This window comes from Protopterus annectens, chromosome 9.part0 (assembly GCF_019279795.1).
Source record: "Protopterus annectens isolate FY-2018-M chromosome 9.part0, PAN1.0, whole genome shotgun sequence".
Classification (NCBI taxonomy): Eukaryota; Metazoa; Chordata; order Ceratodontiformes; family Protopteridae; genus Protopterus; species Protopterus annectens.
This window is the reverse complement of record NC_056743.1, coordinates 113,919,587-113,943,146: the sequence shown is the minus strand read 5'-3', so window position 1 is coordinate 113,943,146 and position 23,560 is coordinate 113,919,587. Positions and strand designations below refer to the sequence as shown.

At 41.2% G+C, this 23,560-nt stretch overlaps 1 protein-coding gene across 1 annotated transcript in view; it reads left to right on the top strand.

Annotated features, from left to right (window-relative positions):
• LOC122811072 (diacylglycerol kinase zeta-like) overlaps positions 1 to 23,560 on the top strand; it is a 3,109,428-nt gene that overhangs the window by 1,974,554 nt on the left and 1,111,314 nt on the right. The window contains exons 20-21 of the mRNA XM_044082630.1: positions 12,852 to 12,963; positions 22,281 to 22,480. Coding sequence (XP_043938565.1) covers positions 12,852 to 12,963; positions 22,281 to 22,480 — 312 coding nt within the window. The remainder of the gene's footprint in view (positions 1 to 12,851; positions 12,964 to 22,280; positions 22,481 to 23,560) is intronic.

Genomic DNA, 23,560 nt, shown 5'->3' with positions numbered 1-23,560 from the left:
AGCACAAGGCATATGGCTGCACAGTGAGTTACAAAAGTGTAGGTAAAGAACGTAAGAATATAAAAGTGGAAGAAGGGCACTTAACTGAAGACCCTCAGAGCAACAAAATGGTAGTAAATTCTAAAAGTTAAATAAATCCATTTCTGTTCAAGCTAAACAGAAAGCCTATGAAAAAAAGAATTGTGAAGAGACCTCTTCAGATACTTAAACTTAAAGCAGACAAAAATGCGTAGTTACCCTTTTTATGAAGACACAGAAGAAGCTCCCGTGCTATTGTTGTTAGGAGACGAAACTGTACCTTGCATCTCAAGATTGGCTAGTAAAGAAACTAACTCTTAACTAGTAGAATTCCTAATAAACCACATAAAACTTTAAAAGGGCACATGGGGAATTTGATACTCTAGGCAGACTAATAGAAATTATAACTAATCTTAAGGAGAAAGTGAACAAGGATTTATAGCTAATTCTTAACTCATTTTGAGGTTTACAAAAATGATCTGCTGTTGTTTGTCATCATTTATCCTTGACCTTTGGGACTCTACTCTTTTCCTCGGAACCCTCTTAGCCATTACACAGCTTGCACAAACCAAAAACTTTCAAGCTAAGTCTCTATCCAGAATACCCCAGATCTTGTTTGCGCTAAATGCATCAACCAGATACTCTGGCAAGCCAAGTGAAATTTCATGGTTTTCTTTGATTTTTTTCTGTTGAATTGAAGGGAACTACTGTTTTTAAACAATGCCAGGATTGTGGATGGAAGATGCCTACTTGTGACGGGCATTCTTACTATGTGTATTGCTTGGGCCCAGCTCATCTTCAGCAAAATTGTACAATTTGCCAAGCTTTCAGTAACCAGGCCTTAGTCAAAAAAATAATAAATTAATATTGAAAGGTCTTATTAAGTTCTCTTTTGATGAAGATCTGTCCAAGTCAGATACGTCTCCCACTAAATGTGATCTTGAGCTTAAGAAAAGTAACTCAGTGCCAGCGTCTCCTACAGCTTTGGCTGCAAAAAAACATAAGCTTTTGGCTCCCACTACTTCAGCATTACTGAAGGCTAAAGTCAGAAATTGGAATGGACTACCTCTGCACCTTCTTCCACAGCAGCACAGACCTCGGTGCCAGTCACATCGATACTAATATCTTCAGCTTCTTTGTCAGTACTGACTCCACCTGTTATGCTTCCGGAAATATTGGAACCACCATCGGTGCCAATAGCAAATATGCTTACTGTATCCTTGACAAGGTACTCACCCTCTATTAATCCCTTTGTGGGACAGTTCCCGAGTCCTTTTCTTGACAGACCAGAATCCCTCTCAGGCTTCTCTGTCCATTCCTCCAGGAGTCTGACTAAATTTGACATTGTGAGGTTGGTGGATGAACTCCTAGTGACTTAGTAGTCTTTCTTTTTCTTCCCAGACCCCACTCCCCTGTGGAAATGGGGCTTTCTGTCCAAGAACTCCACCAAATCTTGCTCCTCTAATCCCCTTTGAGGTCTTAGGGCTTAGGACCCCGATCCCTCTGGTTCTAGCTACTGTGTGCTGACAACTTTTCCCCCTTCAGTTTCTGGATCTGTCTTGACTTTTTCGGTTCCTTCCGAACCGAATGACTCTTGGGGCCGTAACTGTCTGGTCTGAGGGTTCAGGATTGGCTCCAGTTTTTTTTTATTCGGAGCCATCCTTGACTCTGTAGCCTTGGCTGATTTGGGCTCTACCTCAGCTCCTGCTTAAGGGGTATGTTTCTCAGAGCGGGGTGTGACCTCAGTTCCAAGGTTGTCCTTCTCAGTTCTGGGCTCCCATCCCACTTTGGGTGGGCCTGCCTCCCAGGTATTGGAGACGGCATTGTCCTCTGCAGGCTCTCAGTTGGCCCCTTCCATATCAGAGTTTTTTCCCGGTACTCCATCTTGCCCAGAGCTGCCACCAACCTCCATGCCTGGGCAGTGAGCACCTAAGCTGCAAAATATCTCTGTGCAGGGCCCCTCTTTTTCTGAGTCCTCCTCAGAGATTAAAATGAGGAGACACCCCAGAAAAAGATGTGTAAGAGGAAACACTTAGATTCCCCTGAGGAATTTGTCACAGAAGACATGGACTTCGATGATGGGAGCATTCCCCCGGTCACCCCCAGAAGATGGCTCTTCCGGAAACATTCTAGACATTCTGAAACAGAGGTAACCGGAAGCCCAAAGACCCTACCTCTGAGGAGTCAGTGTACTTGCAGGCTTTTGGTGCTCGCTCATCTACTTCTTGGGTGACTCCTCCCATTAATGATCTTATTACATTGATGGCGCAGTGGGCTGGGAAGGCTCCTGACTCCGTGGAGTCAATTTCCCGGAGACTGCACAAAATATTCTCAGTTCTGGAAGACTACCAGCACTGGGCTAACGGAGTAGTGGTAGTTGCTGTGGTGATGGCGACAGCCATGAAAAAGGAAGTAGCTGAAGAAAGTTCCACTGTTCACCCCTCCAGACGAGAGTCTAGGGCGATGGACAGATTTGGTAAACAGGTGTACGCATCATCGACCTTCACTTTAAGGTCTTTGAATTTTATGGCACATTTTACTAGGCTCCAGAGGGATATGATCAAGAAGTTATCAGATACCCTAGCAGGAGCTGTGTCTGAGGATGTCCAGGGTAAAGTGGCCACCCATCTAGCCACCCTGGAGTCTATTTCCAACTCGTCCATGAGGCTCATTGTGCTTGCAGCTGAAAGGTTGATGATGGCAGCGTGTTCGGGCATTACCATAAGGCGTCACACCTGGATGCACTTGTATGTGTTTATGGACCCATTTAAGCCTTCCTTCGTCATTGCTCCTTTTGATAGATATTCCTTATTCGGCCCCAAAGCCAAAGAAACTCTAGCCAGGTGTGAGAAAGATGGAAAGTCCCTGTCTGCAGTGAAAATATGCTTTTCTGCTCTCCAACGGTCCTACTCTAGGAATCAGAGGACCTGGAAGATGTGTTTCAAAAAATCCCAAGAGCCTTTTCAGGACACACATGATGGTGGCTCTCCTCAGGGCAGAGAGGGGGACCTCTAATGGAAGACCCCGACCATGCATCAGAGGTGGTCTGCAAAATCAGGGTTCCAGAGATTTGTTCTCTGGGCAACCCTACCAGTGCTCCTGAAAGGGGGCCCAGCTTCTTACCTCTGGAAGCATTCGAGGGAAAGATTTTCTCCTCATTCAAGAGCCTGAAGGCAAATAACTTTGGATACATGGCTGCAAAGGATCATTGCCAGGGGTTACCATATTCCCTTTACTCTCATTCCAAGATCAAGATGAAGCCTTCTCGATGTTCCACCCAGACAGTGGGATCAAGCAACTTTTGAGATTCAAAGCTGCTAGAAAAAAAGAGTTATCCAAAAAATCCCACCAGACCAGATAGGATATGGATTTTACTCAAGGTTCTTTTTGGTGCCAAAAAAGATTGAGGACTTAACACCAGTTTTATAGCTCTGCCTTCTGAACAAATTTGTTCAGCAAACAAAATTCTGGATGGTCACGGTTCAGTCTGTACTACCCTCCTTAGAGGAAAATGATTGGTTGTGCTCTGTAGAGCTTCAGGTACTGTATTGCCACATAAAAATGGACAAATGCCCCAGAAGGTTTCTACGCTTTTGGCTAGGAGCCAGTTATTTACAATTTAGAGTGCTGCCTTTTGGCTTCAACACAGCCCGAGGGTGTTCACCAAGTGTTTGGCGGCAGTAACATCTCACTTGAGACTGCATGGATTCCAAGCATTTCCTTATCTAGATGACCGACTCATCACTGCTCCCACCAGGCATCTACTCCATCAAGCAACAGATTTCATTCTGCACCAGTTTGCTTGTCTGAGCATTACAGTGAATCAGTCAGAATCTCAGCTAAGTCTGACTCAAGATCTAGAGTTCATAAGAGCTTCCCTTCCTCTTCACAGGCTACAGAAGGTAAAATCCCAAGTACAAGCCATTCTCTACAAAGACAAGGTTCCTGCGCTTCTAGTCCTTTGAGCTTTAGGGTCTATGGCAGCAACCATTACCTTAGTTCCACTAGCAAAATTTCACATGCGGCTGCTACAGTGGCTTTTGTTATTCCAGTGGTCCACCCTGACCCATCCAGTGACTCATCCAGTTTTAATCACCAGTTGCTGCAAGGGCTTATCTTGATGGATGGAATCCAAGGAAATTCTCTTAGGCAGTCCCTTCTATCAACCTCAGCCCAAGGCCATAGTGACCACGGATGCCTCCCAGTTGGGGGGTGCATTATTTGGGCAGAACAGTCCAAGGCACTTGGTTCCCGATGGAGGCCAGTCTGCATATCAGTATTCGGGTACTGAGGGCAGTGCTGTTAGCGTTGCAAGCCTTCCAAGCTGTCCTCCCTCTAGAAATGATTGCAGTTCAGTCAGACAAACATGTCAGTAGTCTGGTGCATCAACAAATTGGGTGGAACCAGGTCTCACCCCCTGTGTCAAGAAATTCTCAGAGTGTGGCAATGGGCGATGTCCTCCAACCACTTTCTGATAGCAGTGCACATCCTGGGGAGCTGGAACATGATAGTGGGCAAACTGAGCAGATGCATCCTTCTGCATCACAAGTAGTCTCTGAATTCCAGAGCGGTGAAGGGCATTTTCCATCACTGGGGCCAGCTTTGCTGTGACCCCTGAACAAGTGCAGCAGTTACTTTACCCTAATTCCTCCTCAGGGGGAGTCCCTGAGAGAGAGACTCTCCTTCACTATTGATCCTCAAGGCTACTGTATACCTTTCCCTCTTTTCCACTGATTTCTCTTTTCTTAAAGAAAGCCATCAGGTTGAAGAGCAAGTTGATCCTCATTGCCCCTTTTTGGCTTCGTCAGATCTGGTTCCCCTTTCTGTGGCCTCACCTAATTCACTTTCCTTGGACTCTGGACCGAGTTCTGGATCTTCTGTCTCACACACAGGGACTGGTGTATCCCAACTTTCAGAATCTCAAGCTTATAGCTTGGTTCTTCCAATTCCATTAATTGCCAGGCAGAAAAATGTATCTTCTCCAGTCCAAAACATTTTATTGGCTTCTCACAAACCTTCCAACGGGAAACTTTACCACAGCAAGTGGAAAAGATTTTCTGTTTGGACACACAATAATGGTCTTAATCCTTTCTCTACACCAATTGAGAAAATTTTAGAATTTTTAGCTACACTTTTCGAACAAAGAGCCTTTGCTTCTTCTGTTAAGATCCAAACTAGCTGCTATTTTCTATTTCCACAATGGCTTTGAAGATCATCCTCTAATTTCCCATAGATTGTGTTGTGTTGATGAAAGGTACCTTGTGGTTCAAGCCATCTTATAAGGATCCTCTAGCTCCCTGGGATCTGACTATGCCTCTTGCAGTCTGTGGTCCTTTCCCCCCTTTGAACCGGTGGCTACCTGTCACTTAAAGTTTCTTTCTTGGAAGACCATTTTTCTGATAGCCATTACCTCTGCCAGAAGAATTTCCGAAATACAAGCACCATCTTCAAAACCCCCATGTGCGATTTTTCGTAAAGATAGTGGTTAAGAACCAACCCATCCTTTCTCCCTAAGGTGGTTTCAGAAACTAATATTAATTAATCCATTGACTTACCTGTTTTCTTTCCAGATTTCTCTAACAAAGGTGAATATAGATTATATTTGCTGGATGTTCACAGACAATTATATTTCTATGTCACCAGAACTAAACAATTTAGAAAATCGGACCAATTACTTGTCTCTGTCTCTGGTCCATTTCTAGTGGAAATCCATTTCAAAGGTCACCTTGTCAAGGTGGTTAAGAGACTGTATTTCTTTCATTTAGAATAAAAATAATTTATAATTATCATTGCCAGTTAGGGTGCATTCTATGAGGGAAATAGCCACATCCTCTGTTTTCCATTCCAAAGCTTCTCTGTATGAAATATGTGCAGCAGCAACCTGAGCTGCTACTTATACCTTTATCACTCATTACAAATTGGATCTTGTCTCCAGGAGAAGTGCATCCTTTGGCTCTATGGTTCTCAGGAATATACTTCCATAAGGCCAACCAAGATCTAAAGTAGCTTGGGGCACTGTCCCAAAGGTCAGGGATAAATGAAGACTGACAACATCAGATGAAGAATTTATGTACTTACCATAATGTTTATCTGTGTTGTTGATCTTCAGTTATCATTGACTCCCCTCCCTCCTGTCCCCCACCTTCAGACTCCTTGGAGGATCGGTCGCTTGTCCTGGTAACCTTATCAGTTTTCACTTTGGACATAGCCTCTTCTTTTCCATATGTATATTTTATTCAGTCTGTCTGTGTAGCTGCAGACTCAATCTGAGGTAATCTGGAGAGGGGTATTATGGGTAGAGACTTAGTTTGAGAGTTTTTGGCTCTCACGAGTTGTGTAACGGCCGAGCCCTTCGGAACCGAGCCCCAAAGATCAATGATTAATGAAGATCGACAACACAGATGGAACCTTATGGTAAGTACATAACTTGTTTATTTCTTATGTTTTGAGTAAGTTAAGACAGAGAGGAAATTCTACCACAGTTATTAGTGCCAGCACAGCATTGGCCAATATTAATGAAGTTAACAGATAGTGATTTGTTAGGAGATCGCCTGTGGTTGACAAAACTAAAGCAAGAGTATTTGCCAGATTTTATTTTCTGTGCTACTTGGCCAGACTGTCTTAAAACATCATCTCATCCTGTATTTAAGTGATCATGTTCCAGTGTCTGTTGCAGTGGTGCACATTATTTTGGACATTATGGGCCCACTTTATATCTAGCAATGGGTGAGAATATATACTTGTAAAAACTGTTACTTTTTGTTTAGTAATACTTCTGGTGCATTTCCTTACCTTTCTTTATCCCTTCTGAAATTGTCATCACTTTTCTTAAGTGATTTGTGTGAAGGCATTATCACAAAGTAAACTGAAATCTTATCCTAGTAAGAAAGAGAGTAAAAGTGCTTTTTGCTCTGATTAATTTATTGCAAGCTGCTGCTTAATTTTGAAAATTAAAATAGCACTTTCAGCAAAGTAGTTTTAAACCATGTGTTTCTTCAGTATACACGAGAAATTCCTTTTCTTTTCTAAAAATAACAGTACTGTTGCATAGTGTTAAATCATCACAAGATATGTCCTCTACATCATCATGAGAGGCATTGATTCAGTATGTAAAGCCTGATAGTTTTTCAGGACAGCTGTTGTAAGCTACCTTTCTTCCATTGCACTTCACTCATATGCTAGACTAGTTTCGATTCATATTGATCGTCCAGTAGACGTTGTGGTAGAGGTATGGCAGTTAGCATGGAAGGCTAAAGTTCTGAGCTGTTAATGAGCTGCTTCCTCTGCCCAGGGTACAAGATTTGATTGCTTTCACCTTCGTTTGCATGCTGGGTGACTGAGAAAGTCACTTAACTAGACAGCGCTCCCTATGAAGGGAACGGGACAGTTTGTCCATTGGGCTTACAGACATTTTCATCACAAGATATACTATTTTCTAAATAAAATAAGAGTTTACTGTATGTTTTCTGATTGTTGGGATGTACACCTTTCCAGCATGGAAATGTTTGTTTCATACCACAGCAAATGAATCACTTCTTTCTTTTGTTGCTGCTTTTATTGCACCTGGAAACAAAAAAGTGGCTTGTTCTTTAGTGAATTCATAATTTCATATCTCTTCCTGATTTGAAATCAAGATACAGAACTTGTAATCCAATTTATTAATTTGCCTTTCAAACAAGCTAAATAAGTGTTAATGCTGACGTTTCCCATACTGCTCATTACCTTTTTTCAGATGTTGACAATTACAAATTTTGCATTGTATTATGTTTTCAATCTTTGTAGCCTTACAGTATTTCATTTTACTAGTTGTGATAGTTTCTTTATGTCACAAGACAGACATTGAAATAAGTAAAAAAAAAATAATCATTAATCGCCTACATAAAGTAAAATAACATACTCCCTTAATTATTTTTCAGGATTTGGTATGTTGTTTTTGTTTTAAGACTAACATTATTAACTAGTTATTATTAATTATTAACGTTAACTGGAATGCCCCTCAGAGATACCTAACTTAAAGGATACTAGGCCTTGGACTGACTCAAATTCCTGTCACTATATTCTGTATCGTATAGACTGCTAAGAGGTAACTTGTGTCTGGCATACAAGTCATTCTGTGATGCAATACGGATGGATTTACTGAGCATCAGCTAGTCAAATGCTGTCAGAAATACTCTGTCTAGGGATCTATACCTGTTTTGTAACATTAACAGAATAGTGTGGAGTCACAGATATATGTCGCAGAGGATACCGCTGCTTTGGAACAGACTCCCCGTCTACATAAAATAAAGTTCATCTTGTCCATATTCAAGCACAACTTAGCTGTATGGATGGGAAACAGCATATTTACCCCAGGACTGCCCCCTGTATTACTAGTGGATATAGGCAGCTCCTAAATGCTTTATCGCATGCACGTGTCCCCTCAAATTACATATGGTATGATCCCAGTTATTCTCATTAGGAGTAATTTATAATTACTGAACATAAGATGGATGAGGCCTATCTATAACCAAATGGGATAGGTTAATTTGAGCACAAAAAGGGAAATTATCTAGGCTTAAAATTGCCCTTAAGGGTAGTTAGCCTAGTACTTGCCAGTGAACATATTATTAAGCAGTCTACATAACTTTACTTTGGACTTTGTGGTCCAGAAGTCTTTCTGTGTGCTTTTTTCACAGAAAATACTACTACCTACTGTGAATCCCTCTTTCCAAGGTACTGTTGTTTTTGGGTTCGTCAGCAGCACATGTAAAATTCTCCAGGATTTGAAAATATAGTCAAATAAAGATATTTTATAGCTTGTAAACTTTATCTTGATGTCACACTTAAAGACAGTAAAAGCATTTCTGTTCTGCTTGCTCTCAGTTCTGAGTTAATTCTCACACCCACATCTTTTTATGTATACCGTCCTTCTTAATGATACAAATGTGATTAGATACGTAAAAGACAAAGCAAAGTGTTCACAATTAATGCTCATCATTTGATCTTCTGCAGTAAACTTGGTTATATGGGTTATATCCTGTAAAGGATATAACATCTGTCTAGCTTCTAAAGCTTAAGAGTACCTTTCACACACCAAAACCAGTAACTGTCTTAAGCAGGGCTGAAGAAAAAAGATTGTTTGGATGCTAAGCCTTTCAGAGTATCCTACTACTGAAGAGAGCTCCTCTAGTGGGTTTTCGAAACTCAGTAGGGGGGAGGGTTTGGCATAATGGTTAAGGTCCTTATATCATAGATACAAAGTACAAGTTTGACTTCTGGTCATTGGCTAGACTTGCAATAGTCTACAGACTGATAGCTTCATATTTACCTGTGAATCTATAACAGACAGCTAATGCTTTCCATTGCAAAGAGGATTAGTTCTTGTCTGGGAAAAAAAAGCCTTCCAAATCTTATTTTAGGACCAAAACTTAACTTCTTCTGTAATAGTTTTACTTTCAAGCTAGGAAAAACGGATTTGTAACCTGTCATATGATTTTTACTTGCTTTTGATTACTAGTGTTACTCTTGAGGAAAAAAGAATTGTTAAAACTTATTTAAAAATTATTTTTCCTGCCTAAAAGTTGATTTAAATTGCTTTTGAGGGAATGGATAAGTGTTTGAAGTACTTTTCATTGTGTTTTTAGATGAAAAATTACTTTTTTAATTCTTACCTGTTTCGCTAATTATTGTTGCCAGACTTCCGCAGGACTAAGACATCTTTTTTTTTTTTTTTTTTTTTTTTTTTTACTTCACCATGGAACCGCCTAACAGTTCCTCAGTTCTTCCTTCTTTCAGCCACAAAAAGAACATTTCTAAACATGATTTGCCTCTCAGCAGGCTGTTAAATTGCCTCATCTGCACATGGTTGACTCTGCTATGGCCATTACTGGTTCCTCAGACCATTCATCTTTTTCCTTGGCTCTCTCCAGTGTAGTCCTTACAGCCATGTGGCTGTCAGAGTAACCTTGATGGGCAAAGGAGACCCATTTTTGTTGGCCTTGGAAGAAGGAGCAGTGAATTGCTGTCCCCCTACCCAGATTGACTCTTCTATCAAAAATAGATCTGCTTCTTTAAAAACTTCTGTTAAAAAAAAAGCAAAAAGTCAGACATATTTATCTTCACCTATTTCTGTTATGTTACTTTAACTTTCTCTCCTGTCCTTTGCTTATCTCTGCATTCATGGAATTTAGCAATGTAGCCTATTAGATCTCATTGAACTTTTTGAAAAACATAAATGGCCTAGTCATGCTGAATGCTTGAGCACTGACACCTTAGACCTAACCAAGGAATTTTCTAACCTATAAAGTTACCATGTATAGAAAATTGTCCTGCCATCATAAGCAAAACAGTAAATATATCAAATACCCAATCTGGTTGGGTAATAGAATCGACAAATTATTCAACAAAAAACATAGGTTCTTAATCTTATATAAATTTTACCCCTTCCCAGCTCATAAAGTAAAGCTTAATCAATTTAATAAGGAACTCAAGAATACTGAGAAAGGCCAAAGGCATCTTTGTGCATAAGATAGTCATCAGCACTAAGCATAGCCATATGGTTGTTTTTTTAGCTTTGTATGTAATTTCCACGATTAATACTTTGCCTTCCTCTGAAATAATTGCAAATGGTACTGTTGACATGAGCCCTAGAATCCATCTGAGCTAATAAATTCAGCTCTAATTTCATTGCACCTACATTAACCTCAGTACCTCCATACCAGCCTCAGAATACCCCCCTTTATTAAAATTGACTAAGGTTCAGTCTCCCTTTTCAAAACAAAAAAAATAGCACCTCACTGGGACCAGAAGGCATATCTGGTGGCTTAGCCAAACCTCTCCTAAACACCTTCACTCAAGGTCTTCCAAAAGGATGTGTACATAAAGACTGGAGTAATGACATAGGCATCTCCTCCCCATAAGGGCAGCTTTTTGCTGACCCAAGTAACTATAAACTCTTTAGTCTCACTAGTGTTATGTGGTATATGTTATTGTGGAATTAATCACTAGGGACATAAAATGTATTTATTTGTTTATTTACTGGGAAAGTCTGATTGAGCATAGATCCAATTTTCGACAAAGTCATGGGGAGAAAACTCCATACAAAAATATGCAGTTTTCACATTAATATAGAACAATTAATACATATAGGCATTAGTCAGCTAAAAAGCTGGAAATGTAAACAGTGATTAGTAAAGTACATTAAGTTCAATAGTAATAATTGATCATCAAACTGAAAGCCCTTACAGTTCAGCTTTGGCAAGGATAGGTCATGGTTTCTTAATTTTGTTAGTGTATTTTAAAACATCTGTCCTTATTTTCTGTGACCTAAAGACCCCTGCAAGATGTTTTATGCCTTAACTTGCAAGCTTTGTCAGATTATGCTCCATGTGACCGCTTTTTCCTCAAAAAATAAAACCTTCTCAGTTATCACATCTTAATCATCTGTGTTCCTTGTCTATTTCTTGTTTCCTCCTTTTTCTCCATCTTTTCCCCTAACATGAACATGTACCATCTCTCTCTCTCCTAAATTAACTTTTATCTTCTTCCATAATCTTTTGAACTATTAGCTTAGCTTAAGTGGTTATTTTTCTCTGACATTCTTGGCTAAGCATACAGTGGTAGGCGCACACCATTAGCTGAGAATAAACCTATGAACAAATTGCCACCTGAGATTAGAGTAAACTGTCATCCATTCTGCGGGTCAGTTATTGGAGAATTGTATAAAATATGCTACATACCTGCCTGGAGGCAGAGAAAGATGACTCCCATCTGCAACACCGATGACCAAGATTAATTTTTTAGGCATTTCAAGGAAACGTATGAGCAGGTGATTGCCTTCTCCATTTACTGGTGCAAGGGCATAAAGAGACTCACTTTGCCAGCTATGGAGTGAAGTTAGCCATATTAAAAAATAACTAATTTACCTGGCTCAGTGGCATAGATGGATGAAGCTATTACTATGAGCAGTCAATCCAGGTTTGATTAATGGCTTAAGTGCTTGTGGAACAAGGCAAAGGAGGATGGGTGTGAGCTGTTGACATCAGCTCATCCATCATAGGGAGAGGTTGGTGGTCCATCATACAGTAATGCCTACACCTACTGGTGATAGCGGTATATGCCATGCAGTGTATGGACTGGGGATGCGTGTCTGACCTCGCCAAGCCTCTTTCACACTGTAGCCTTTATAGGAAGTATGTGAGAATGTGTACATCCACAGTGAATGCATAGCAGGCCATCATATAAGCAAGTGTGTATATCAACCACCAGGGGGGACAGATTTAGTGCTAAGAAGCAAAAATTGCAATACTTCCTTGGATGTTGACCTCCCACCATTGATTCAGGGGCCAAATGGACTTGAAGAAAGCTGATGGATGGCAAGCAGCAAGGAATAAAACAAATTAATGAGGAAGCTCAGGGTTGCTAACTTGTCAAAGCACAAGCTTTCAGTTGTTGTCATTGATGTCAAATGCATGAAGGATGGAGAACTCCTAGGGAATTGCAAAATGTTTTGCATTCTAATAGGCTGGGGTCTCCCACTTATCTGTTACCCCTAAAGGAGACAGAATGAGAAACATGGGCATAGGGTAGATCTCAGGTTAAAAAAACTTAGATCAGTAGTGGTAGGGGAAAATGCTCCTTTTTTAGTTTGTGTCCTAACCACCTTCTTTGGTTAGAAAAAAAAATAACACATAAATATGGCAGTGTGTTGCTCCCATGAAGTATTTTAGGCTGCATAATTGTATCAGCATTTAAAGTTTGTATTTTCTTTTTAAGAGCATATTTTATTATTTCTGCTTGATGTAGACATTACTTTAAAAATATCAAAAAGCCACAGATTTACTTGTTTCTTGCAGGTATTGTGCTGGCACCATTCCATGGGGAAATCCCAGTGAAAGTAGGGATTTTGAACCTCAACGGCACGATGATGGTTACCTAGAAGTGATTGGGTTCACTATGGCATCACTAGTAAGTTTGTTTTTCAGAATTTATTTTAGTGCAAGCTTTCTTTCTTTCCCACTGGATTAATTGAATATTAGTGATTTTCTTTGCAAGAATAAGCCAATAAAGGTTACACCCTTGATTTGATGACTTCAAGGTTATCAATTTATCTTGCTGCAGGGGATGGTAACTGTAGCAGTAGACTGTAGAATTTGGGTTTGGTAACTGTAGCAATAGATTGTAGCATTTGGGTTTACTCATCAGTGAAACTATCTATCTGAAGTAGGGACTTCATTTGTCAGCAACCTTTGGGATACGGATCCGATCTCGGATCCGAGCCGGCAACTTCTATCATAGCATAGATCTGAGCTCCTAGCTCCTCCCCTTACCCATAATCCCCTGCCTACCCTGGCTGACCTCAGATCTAGTTTGCCACTCTTCAAGCAACAGCTAGATTCCAGAGCTCTTGGCGTTTTTTGTGAGAAAAAAAGTTTTCTTTCTTTCTTTTCTGATTGAGTGATTGTGTGTACGTGGTAGGTTTACCCTTAACGCTAAAACTAATTATTTTTAGTTTTTTCAGCTTAAATTTTAATTTAAATTTTTTCTCCCTCCCCCGCTGGTCGTAGTGTGTGTGTGTGACTTGAGTGTAGGGGCCTAGTGAGTGTGCTTTACTTTAATTATGTCGGAGGCCCCTAAAGCCATTTTTTCGAAATGCACCGAGTGTGGTCACAAGCTTTCACCGGCTGATGGCCACACTCGGTGCGTTAGGTATCTTGGGGTTGAACACCTCTCTTTGGGTTGCGCGATTTGCACGGCGTTCAACCCCAGAGCACTTAAGGATCGGAGGTCGAAGCTGGTTCTGGTGGGCCTTTTACCTCCAGACTCTGCTTCGGCCTCCGGTACTTCGGTGACCACTACCCCCCCTGTAGCGGTCACTCCTTCCTCCCTTCCTCCAACCGGGACTCAACCTCCCGCTTCGGCGGATAGGGAGTCCAGGAAAGAGAAGCGGAGGGAGAAGCACCTTAAGCGGCGGGCCGAGGACTCTTCATCGGTCCCGCCCGCCAAGAGGGCTTCTCCGTCCAGGTCTTCTCGGTCTCCTCCTCCTCTGATCCGATCCCCTTGTTTCTCCCCGGGACCCTAAGAGGAGGTGACCTGGTCCCCGTCGAGGTCATCGAGGCGGCACTCCAGGTCTGCCTCGGTGGCCTCTTCGAGGTCCACCTTTAGCATGTCAGATGCGGACATGGACCGGATGATGAAAAGATTCATCCAGGCCCAGATGCAGATGGGAGTGCTCTTGCCTCCCCCCCCTCTGGGGGGGAGCTCGACTCCTTTTTTTGCCCCTATTGCTCCTTCTCCGACACGCATTCTGGGGTCGGAGCGCTCGGAGCTGAGCCACGTTGGATCCGGGGGTGGGTCGGAGCCGACCGTGCTGGGCACGTCGGCTCCCTCAAGTTTGTTGGATCCGACCTCTCAGAGCTGTGGGCCGAGCTTCGGATCTGAGGGATTCGGTGTGCTTTCGGCTCCGTCCCGGTCGGAGCGCACTGGTCCCTCAGATCCGACGTTCTCGACGCCGGGTCCGATCCCCACTTTGGATCCGAGTGGGAGTCGGGTCTCAGATCCGTCTGAGAGCGGCTCCCCCTCGGCTTTCACTGCGGTGGAGAGGGCACTGTCGAGTGCTTCGAGGCCTCCGGTCCTGGCTTCGGCTCCCTCCCGCACTCCTTCTCATCTGGTCCTGGCTCCCCTCATCCGGTCATCGGGGCAGCCTGCCTCAGCACCTCTAGGAGTTCCAGTGGAACAAGATACAGTCCGTGAGGACTCCTCGGACAGCCCGCCCCGAGGAGATTCCTCACAAGGCAAAGTGCAAGAGGAGGCACATAGACTCCCCTGAGAGTCTCACCGAAGATACGGACTTAGATGAAGGGGAAGGCTCCCCTAGGTCACCCTCCGAGGATGTCTCCTTCGGAGACATCATGGAAATGCTCAAAATCAGGGGTGGGTGGTCTGCCCCCAAGGCTTCCTCTGATGAGTCCGTATTCCTTGAGGTGTTTGAGGCAGGACCATCTACCTCCACCCGACCCCTTGGTGGATCTCATATCCACTAGGGCTTGGAAGGAACCGGACACCATAGAGCCAATCCCCAAGCACCCGGACAAAATTTTGAGCCCCCCTGCAGAGAGATCACACTGGAGCAGAGGTCCCCCTGTGGATGCCATGTTGGTGGCTGCAGCCACCAAGAAAGAGTTGGCTCAGGAGAGCCCCACGGTTCATCCTCCGAGTAAGGAGTCTCACGCGATGGACCGTCTTGGGAAGCGGGCCTTCAGTTCAGCGATCTTCTCTATGAGGGCCTTGAACTACATGGCACACGTTATTCGGATGCAGCGATCTAATTAAGGAATACGCTGCCCCCCCCCCCCAGGGTCCATGTCGGCGGGAGAAAAGGATCTGTACTCCTCCCAAATGGCCACCCTCCACTCTATTTCTAACACCTCTATGCGGCTGTTGTCTCATGCTATGGAGGGAGCCACTAGAGCAGGCGGAGTCGGGCTTGTCATGAGGAGACAGGCCTGGCTCCGTCACTGTGACTTCTCGGAACCCTTTAAGGCATCATTCGTGATTGATGGTTCTGCACTGTTCGGCAAAACCATTCACGACACTCTTGTCCAGAGCGAGAAAGACGGGAAGACTTTGTCTGCCATCGGAGTCCGCTTCTCTGCACCCCAGAGTTCTTTTTTCAAGAACCAAAAGGGTCAGAAGAAGTTGTGGTTCGGAAAATCGCATCAATCCCAGTCTGCTCAGGACAACCAGTCCTCTCGTGGCAGAGGAGGACAGGGAGGATGCCGCCCCAGAGGCAGAGGGGGTCCCAGGAATTTTGGGTCCAGAGAACTGCTCTCTGAGAGGCCCACGCAGAACCCCTGAGGGGTTACCCGGCTGCTCCACTCTGGAGGCAGTCGGGGGGCATTTTTCGAGGCAGCTAGCAATGTGGGAGTCCATAACAACGGATCGCTGGGTGCTTCGTATTATATCCAGAGGTTACCAAATTCCCTTTATCGTAACCCCCAGAATCAGAGGCCTCCCCGACGTACCACCCAGTCAGAGGGAGGCGGCTGCTGCAGAAATTAGCCCCCGCCCCCTTTCCTTGAGCTCCTCTAGTGGGTTTTCGAAACTCAGTAGGGGGGAGGGTTTGGCATAATGGTTAAGGTCCTTATATCATAGATACAAAGTACAAGTTTGACTTCTGGTCATTGGCTAGACTTGTAATAGTCTACAGACCGATAGCTTCATATTTACCTGTGAATCTATAACAGACAGCTAATGCTTTCCATTGCAAAGAGGATTAGTTCTCTTCTGGAAAAAAAAAGCTTTCCAAATATTATTTTAGGACCAAAACTTAACTACTTCTGTAATAGTTTTACTTTCAAGCTAGGAAAAACTGATTTATAACCTGTCATATGACTTTTACTCGCTTTTGATTACTAGTGTTACTCTTGAGGAAAAAAAAATTGTTAAAACTTATTTAAAAATTATTTTTCCTGCCTAAAAAGTTGATTTAAATTGCTTTTGAGGGAATGGATAAGTGTTTGAAGTACTTTTCATTGTGTTTTTAGACGAAAAATTACTTTTTTAATTCTTACCTGTTTCACTAATTATTGTTGCCAGACTTCCGCAGGACTAAGACATCTTTTTTTTTTTTTTTTTTAATTTTACCTTGGAACCACCTAACAGTTCCTCAGTTCTTCCTTCTTTCAGCCACAAAAAGAACATTTCTAAACATGATTTGCCTCCCAGCAGGCTGTTAAATTGCCTCAGCTGCACATGGTTGACTCTGCTATGGCCATTACTGGTTCCTCAGACCATTCATCTTTTTCCTTGGCTCTCTCCAGTGTAGTCCTTACAGCCACCATGGACCAGCAGTTAGACATGACCTCTGTGGCTGTCAGAGTAACCTTGATGGGCAAAGGAGACCCATTTTTGTTTGCCTTGGAAGAAGGAGCAGTGAATTGCTGTCCCCCTACCCAGATTGACTCTTCTATCAAAAATAGATCTGCTTCTTTAAAAGCTTTTGTTAAAAAAAGCAAAAAGTCAGACATATTTATCTTCACCTATTTCTGTTATGTTACTTTAACTTTCTCTCCTGTCCTTTGCTTATCTCTGCATTCATGGAATTTAGCAATGTAGCCTATTAGATCTCATTGAACTTTTTGAAAAACATAAATGGCCTAGTCATGCTGAATGCTTGAGCACTGACACCCTAGACCTAACCAAGGAATTTTCTAACCTATAAAGTTACCATGTATAGAAAATTGTCCTGCCATCATAAGCAAAACAGTAAATATATCAAATACTCAATCTGGTTGGGTAATAGAATCGACAAATTATTCAACAAAAAACATAGGTTCTTAATCTTATATACATTTTACCCCTTCCCAGCTCATAAAGTAAAGCTTAATCAATTTAATAAGGAACTCAAGAATACTGAGAAAGGCCAAAGGCATCTTTGTGCATAAGATATTCATCAGCACTAAGCATAGCCATGTGGTTGTTTTTTAGCTTTGTATGTAATTTCCACAATTAATACTTTGCCTTCCTCTGAAATAATTGCAAATGGTACTGTCGACATGAGACCTAGAATCCATCTGAGCTAATAAATTCAGCTCTAATTTCATTGCACCTACATTAACCTCAGTACCTCCATACCAGCCTCAGAATACCCCCTTTATTAAAATTGACTAAGGTTCAGTCTCCCTTTTCAAAACAAAAAAATAGCACCTCACTGGGACCAGAAGGCATATCTCATGACTTAGCCAAACCTCTCCTAAACACCTTCACGCAAGGTCTTCCAAAAGGATGTGTACATAAAGACTGCAGTAATGCCATAGGCATCCCCTCCCCATAAGGGCAGCTTTTTGCTGACCCAAGTAACTATAAACTCTTTAGTCTCACTAGTCTTATTTGGTATATGTTATTGTGGAATTAAACGCTAGGGACATAAAATGTATTTATTTGTTTATTTACTGGGAAAGTTTGATTGAGCATAGATCCAATTTTTGACAAAGTCGTGGGGAGAAAACTCCATACAAAAATATGCAATTTTCACATTAATATAGAACAATTTATACATATAGGCATTAGTCAGCTAAAAAGCTGGAAATGTAAACAGTGATTAGTAAAGTACATTAAGTTCAATAGTAATAATTGATCATCAAACTGAAAGCCCTTATAGTTCAGCTTGGTCAAGAATAGGTCATGGTTTCTTAATTTTGTTAGTGTATTTTAAAACATCTGTCCTTATTTTCTGTGACCTAAAGACCCCTGCAAGATGTTTTATGCCTTAACTTGCAAGCTTTGTCAAATTATGCTCCATGTGACCTCTTTTTCCTCAAAAAATAAAACCTTCTCAGTTATCACATCTTAATCATCTGTGTTCCTTGTCTATTTCTTGTTTCCTCCTTTTTCTCCATCTTTTCCCCTAAGATGAACATGTACCGTCTCTCTCTCTCCTAAATTAACTTTTATCTTCTTCCATAATCTTTTGAACTATTAGCTTAGCTTAAGTGGTTATTTTTCTCTGACATTCTTGGCTAAGCATACAGTGGTAGGCGCACACCATTAGCTGAGAATAAACCTATGAACAAATTACCACCTGAGATTAGAGTAAACTGTCATCCATTCTGCGGCTCAGTTATTGGAGAATTGTATAAAATATGCTACATACCTGCCTGGAGGCAGAGAAAGATGACTCCCATCTGCAACACCGATGACCAAGATAAATTTTTTAGGCATTTCAAGGAAACAAATGAGCAGGTGATTGCCTTCTCCATTTACTGGTGCAAGGGCATAAAGAGACTCACTTTGCCAGCTCTGCAGTGAAGTTAGCCATATTAAAAAATAACTAATTTACCTGGCTCAGTGGCATAGATGGATGAAGCTATTACTATGAGCAGTCAATCCAGGTTTGATTAACGGCTTAAGTGCTTGTGAAACAAGGCAAAGGAGGATGGGTGTGAGCTGTTGACATCAGCTCATCCATCATAGGGAGAGGTTGGTGGTCCATCATACAGTAATGCCTACACCTACTGGTGATAGCGGTATATGCCATGCAGTGTATGGACTGGGGATGCGTGTCTGACCTCGCCAAGCCTCTTTCACACTGTAGCCTTTATAGGAAGTATGTGAGAATGTGTACATCCACAGTGAATGCATAGCAGGCCATCATATAAGCAAGTGTGTATATCAACCACCAGGGGGGGACAGATTTAGTGCTAAGAAGCAAAAATTGTAATGCTTCCTTGGATGTTGACCTCCCACCATTGATTCAGGGGCCAAATGGACTTGAAGAAAGCTGATGGATGGCAAGCAGCAAGGAATAAAACAAATTAATGAGGAAGCTCAGGGTTGCTAACTTGTCAAAGCACAAGCTTTCAGTTGTTGTCATTGATGTCAAATGCATGAAGGATGGAGAACTCCTAGGGAATTGCAGAACATTTTGCATTCTAATAGGCTGGGGTCCCCCGCTTATCTGTTACCCCTAAAGGAGACAGAATGAGAAACATGGGCATAGGGTAGATCTCAGGTTAAAAAAACTTAGATCAGTAGTGGTAGGGGAAAATGCTCCTTTTTTAGTTTGTGTCCTAACCACCTTCCTTGGTTAGAAAAAAAAAAATAACACATAAATATGGCAGTGTGTTGCTCCCATGAAGTATTTTCAGGCAGCATAATTGTATCAGCATTTAAAGTTTGTATTTTCTTTTTAAGAGCATATTTTATTATTTCTGCTTGATGTAGACATTACTTTAAAAAATATCAAAAAGCCACAGATTTACTTGTTTCTTGCAGGTATTGTGCTGGCACCATTCCATGGGGAAATCCCAGTGAAAGTAGGGATTTTGAACCTCAACGGCACGATGATGGTTACCTAGAAGTGATTGGGTTCACTATGGCATCACTAGTAAGTTTGTTTTTCAGCATTTATTTTAGTGCAAGCTTTCTTTCTTGTCCACTGGATTAATTGAATATTAGTGATTTTCTTTGCAAGAGTAAGCCAATAAAGGTTACACCCTTGATTTAATGACTTCAAGGTTATCAATTTATCTTGCTGCAGGGGATGGTAACTGTAGCAGTAGACTGTAGAATTTGGGTTTGGTAACTGTAGCAATAGATTGTAGCATTTGGGTTTACTCATCAGTGAAACTATCTGTATACAACCATATTTTTGTGTTGTTACCTTGCTTCCCTGTGAATACCAGTGCTGGTCTCGCACCTTTATTGGTAGTATCATATGGTGGCAATGTCCCCATTCAACTTGTGCTGTCATGTACCTGCTTCATTTATTATTGCTGCCTTAAAGCTGTTCCTCTCCTAGATATGTTTTCATTGTTGCTTCTGCAGGGTGCACAAGCCCTTTGCATGCCCGATATATCATTAAAAATAGACTTGTTCTTTTTTATCTGAGATACTGTAATATCTTCTCCATAAAAATGAACACATTTTAAGATCACTCATTACTACCACCCAAAGCACACAAAGAAGTACAAGAAAACAGTGTTCTGAACATTCAAGTTTGAGTAGTGTCTTCATGTTTTTATTGAAATCCATAACATTAACTTCGTTATTTAGATGTTTGATACAATTCATCTGGATTGTATGTTGTCCCATTCAGAGTTCATTAACAAGCATACTTGCAATAGAAATGGTCCCTAAAAGTTTCCATTCTCAGTGTTTATCTAGTTTCATGCCAGCCATAGCACAGACTTCTTTGAGTATTGTCTTAAGCTTTAACAATACTACTGGTTTAAGGAGTAAAGCTTTATATTCCTATCTAACAGAAAGAAAGTTAAAAGGTTTACTATTAACAGGAATGAAGCGATGGAAATATGTCTTCACATTCATCTGAAGTGAACTGAGAAATCTGTTGAGAATGTACCACTACTATATAGGTAGATAAATGGGTATGGATCTATGCCATATAACTTAAGTTTTTAAATAATCAGATTTCTTATGATTGACTGTTACTGCAAATTGTCCTGAGATCACTGTACAGTGGAAATTGGGAAATATGCCCTTTTCACCAGTGTAGTATAATCTCTGACTTGGTATGTACAATTAGCAGGGGGTGTGGGAGGGGAGTCTTGCTCCCACAGTTAAAAACTATGTTTGAGTTTTTATATATGTTCAATATTTTAGATACTCAATCATTTTACCTTACCTATGGTTGATAATGCTGTATTGTTATGGCATACACCTCCAGAGTAAACAGAAACAGAGCAAGATTGTGTCAGATTGAACCTTGTGCTGGGTAGAAGACTGCCCACCACTAGCCATACCAGTATCCCCTTACTTGGTTACCTCTCCACAGTTTCCATAAAACACAGTTCAGTCCTGTCAGTGCTCATACTATTTTCTTTACTTTTACAATTATCACTGACATGTAGGCTGCATTCAGAATGATTATATCAAATTTTACAGCAAAAACACTGACAGCCATTTTCTAAATACAACAAAACATTATCAGTTTGAAATTAGACTTAACATGAGAAACTCTAAACATCTCTTCCCTTGAAGGTCACATTTACTGAAAATGCATCTTGCAACTCATTAAACTCCTAGAGATTTTCTGGGATTCATAGTTAAGTAACATATGGTGAAATATTAATTAGCAGCAATGTTAAGGGTCTTCTCTGATTACAAAATGAAGCACACTAGGAACTTGCAGCAATTTCAGATGTGGCAGAGAGGCATTGATATTGCATTTTATACAACTGGAAGTTGATAGATTTAAAACCTCTGCAAAATATAATCAACTTAAGATAAGCTCATAATTCTAATTTTTGAACGATATCAGAAGTTTAACATTTAGTCCTTGTGCCCATTTGCTTACTGACCTGCATTGGTCTGTAGCTGATTTTATCAAGGGAAATTCTACTAGCTGTTGACTAGTATTACTTCCTTCTCTTTCTGACATGCACTGTAGGGCCAAAGATTTGTTTTCAGCAGTGACCCTGCAACTTTGGTTTAGTGAAGACATTTCTTCAAACCCATGCATGTTGGACCTGCAAGTTGTAGGATCTGGATCAAAGTTTGCATATTGTAGTCTATCTACAGATAATTACTTTAATAATTATACTATAGTATGCATTTATTTTAAGTTTGTAGATGTGTTACTTTTTTCATTACTTTAGACTGTAAGATGACAGGATAATGATGTGCATTGAGCTTTTATCCATATTGTATTGTTAGAATGCCTGCCTTTAGACAGAACTCTCATTCTTATGTATATTTTAATCAAATTTGTGATGTTCTTCTTTTGGCCTATTGCTATTTTTTTTGTTTGTTTCTGTTTCTCACAGGCTGCTGTGCAAGTGGGTGGTCATGGTGAGCGACTAAATCAGTGCCGAGAGGTGGTCCTTACTACCTACAAGTCAATACCTATGCAGGTAGATGGGGAACCTTGCAGGCTAGCTCCCTCAATTGTCAGAATCACACTGCGGAACCAAGCCAATATGTTACAGAAAACCAAGAGAAGAACCTCTATACCTTTGCTAAATGAGTAAGTAGCTCTTATTTTTGTTTGATGTATCAGCTATGAAATTGAGATTTTTTTAAAGTCACATGAGGCATGTCTATCATTTTGAGATTTGATTTATCTTAAGACATGATTGCCTTTATTTTAATGTCACCACTATAGAACATTGTAGTTTGCATACCTCTATATGCCAGCAGGTAACACCCAGCTTGATCCTTGACACATTCCCAATATTAACAGTACCTTATGTTTTCTCACTACTTTAGATGATAATTTTATATTGTCTTAAGGAAGTCACTTTAATAGTAATTTTTAATGTTAGGGTTTACCCATGCTCAGTTTTGGAGAACTGGTCTGAATTTTTTCAGTAGTGGCTGTCTGTTTCTTTTTGCTGGAGAGCACAAGTCTTGCACCTTCAATGGTACTGACACAAGTGTCACAAGACTTCCACGTATATTCCTCATTGTTCTTTTCATGTCTTCTTAATATTTGAGTACAGACCACTGCAGGAAATGTCAATCACTTCCATCTACAAACCTCGTCAGACAAAATCAGGACTGTATAAAAGTAGTGCAGTTCAATGCTAGACATCTAGATCAAACATTCCTTACAAGCCTTCCTGACCTTAGAAAATATTAATGTGTGCATCATCACTGAAATTATGAAGGGTACACTACTAACAAAACTAAACATTCTGTCAGAAGACGGTCAGTAATCACTGTGATGATGTGAGGTATTGTCATTGTGGCTGGTCCTTTAGAGAATATTTTAACCTTTGAGAGTACTTATACTTATTTGTTGACCCTGTGGCCACTCCAGAAAGTCTTACTGCATTGGTCAAAACACTACCATTTGTATTAATATTAATTTCACTCAGTATAATTGGGTATCCTTCTAAGATCCTTAGAGTAGCTGGCTTTGGAGTTTCTGGTGGCAGTAACTACATTATAGTCTGGGAAGAAGGGGGCATAGCTAGTACATCTGTGCCAGCCTTTCCCAGGTGTATGTGTGTATATGTGTGTGTGTGTGAAAATCAAATCTCAAAGAGTGTGTATGTGTCAGCTGCTTGGAGCAGGGAAACATAGCACTGGATTCACGGAGAGA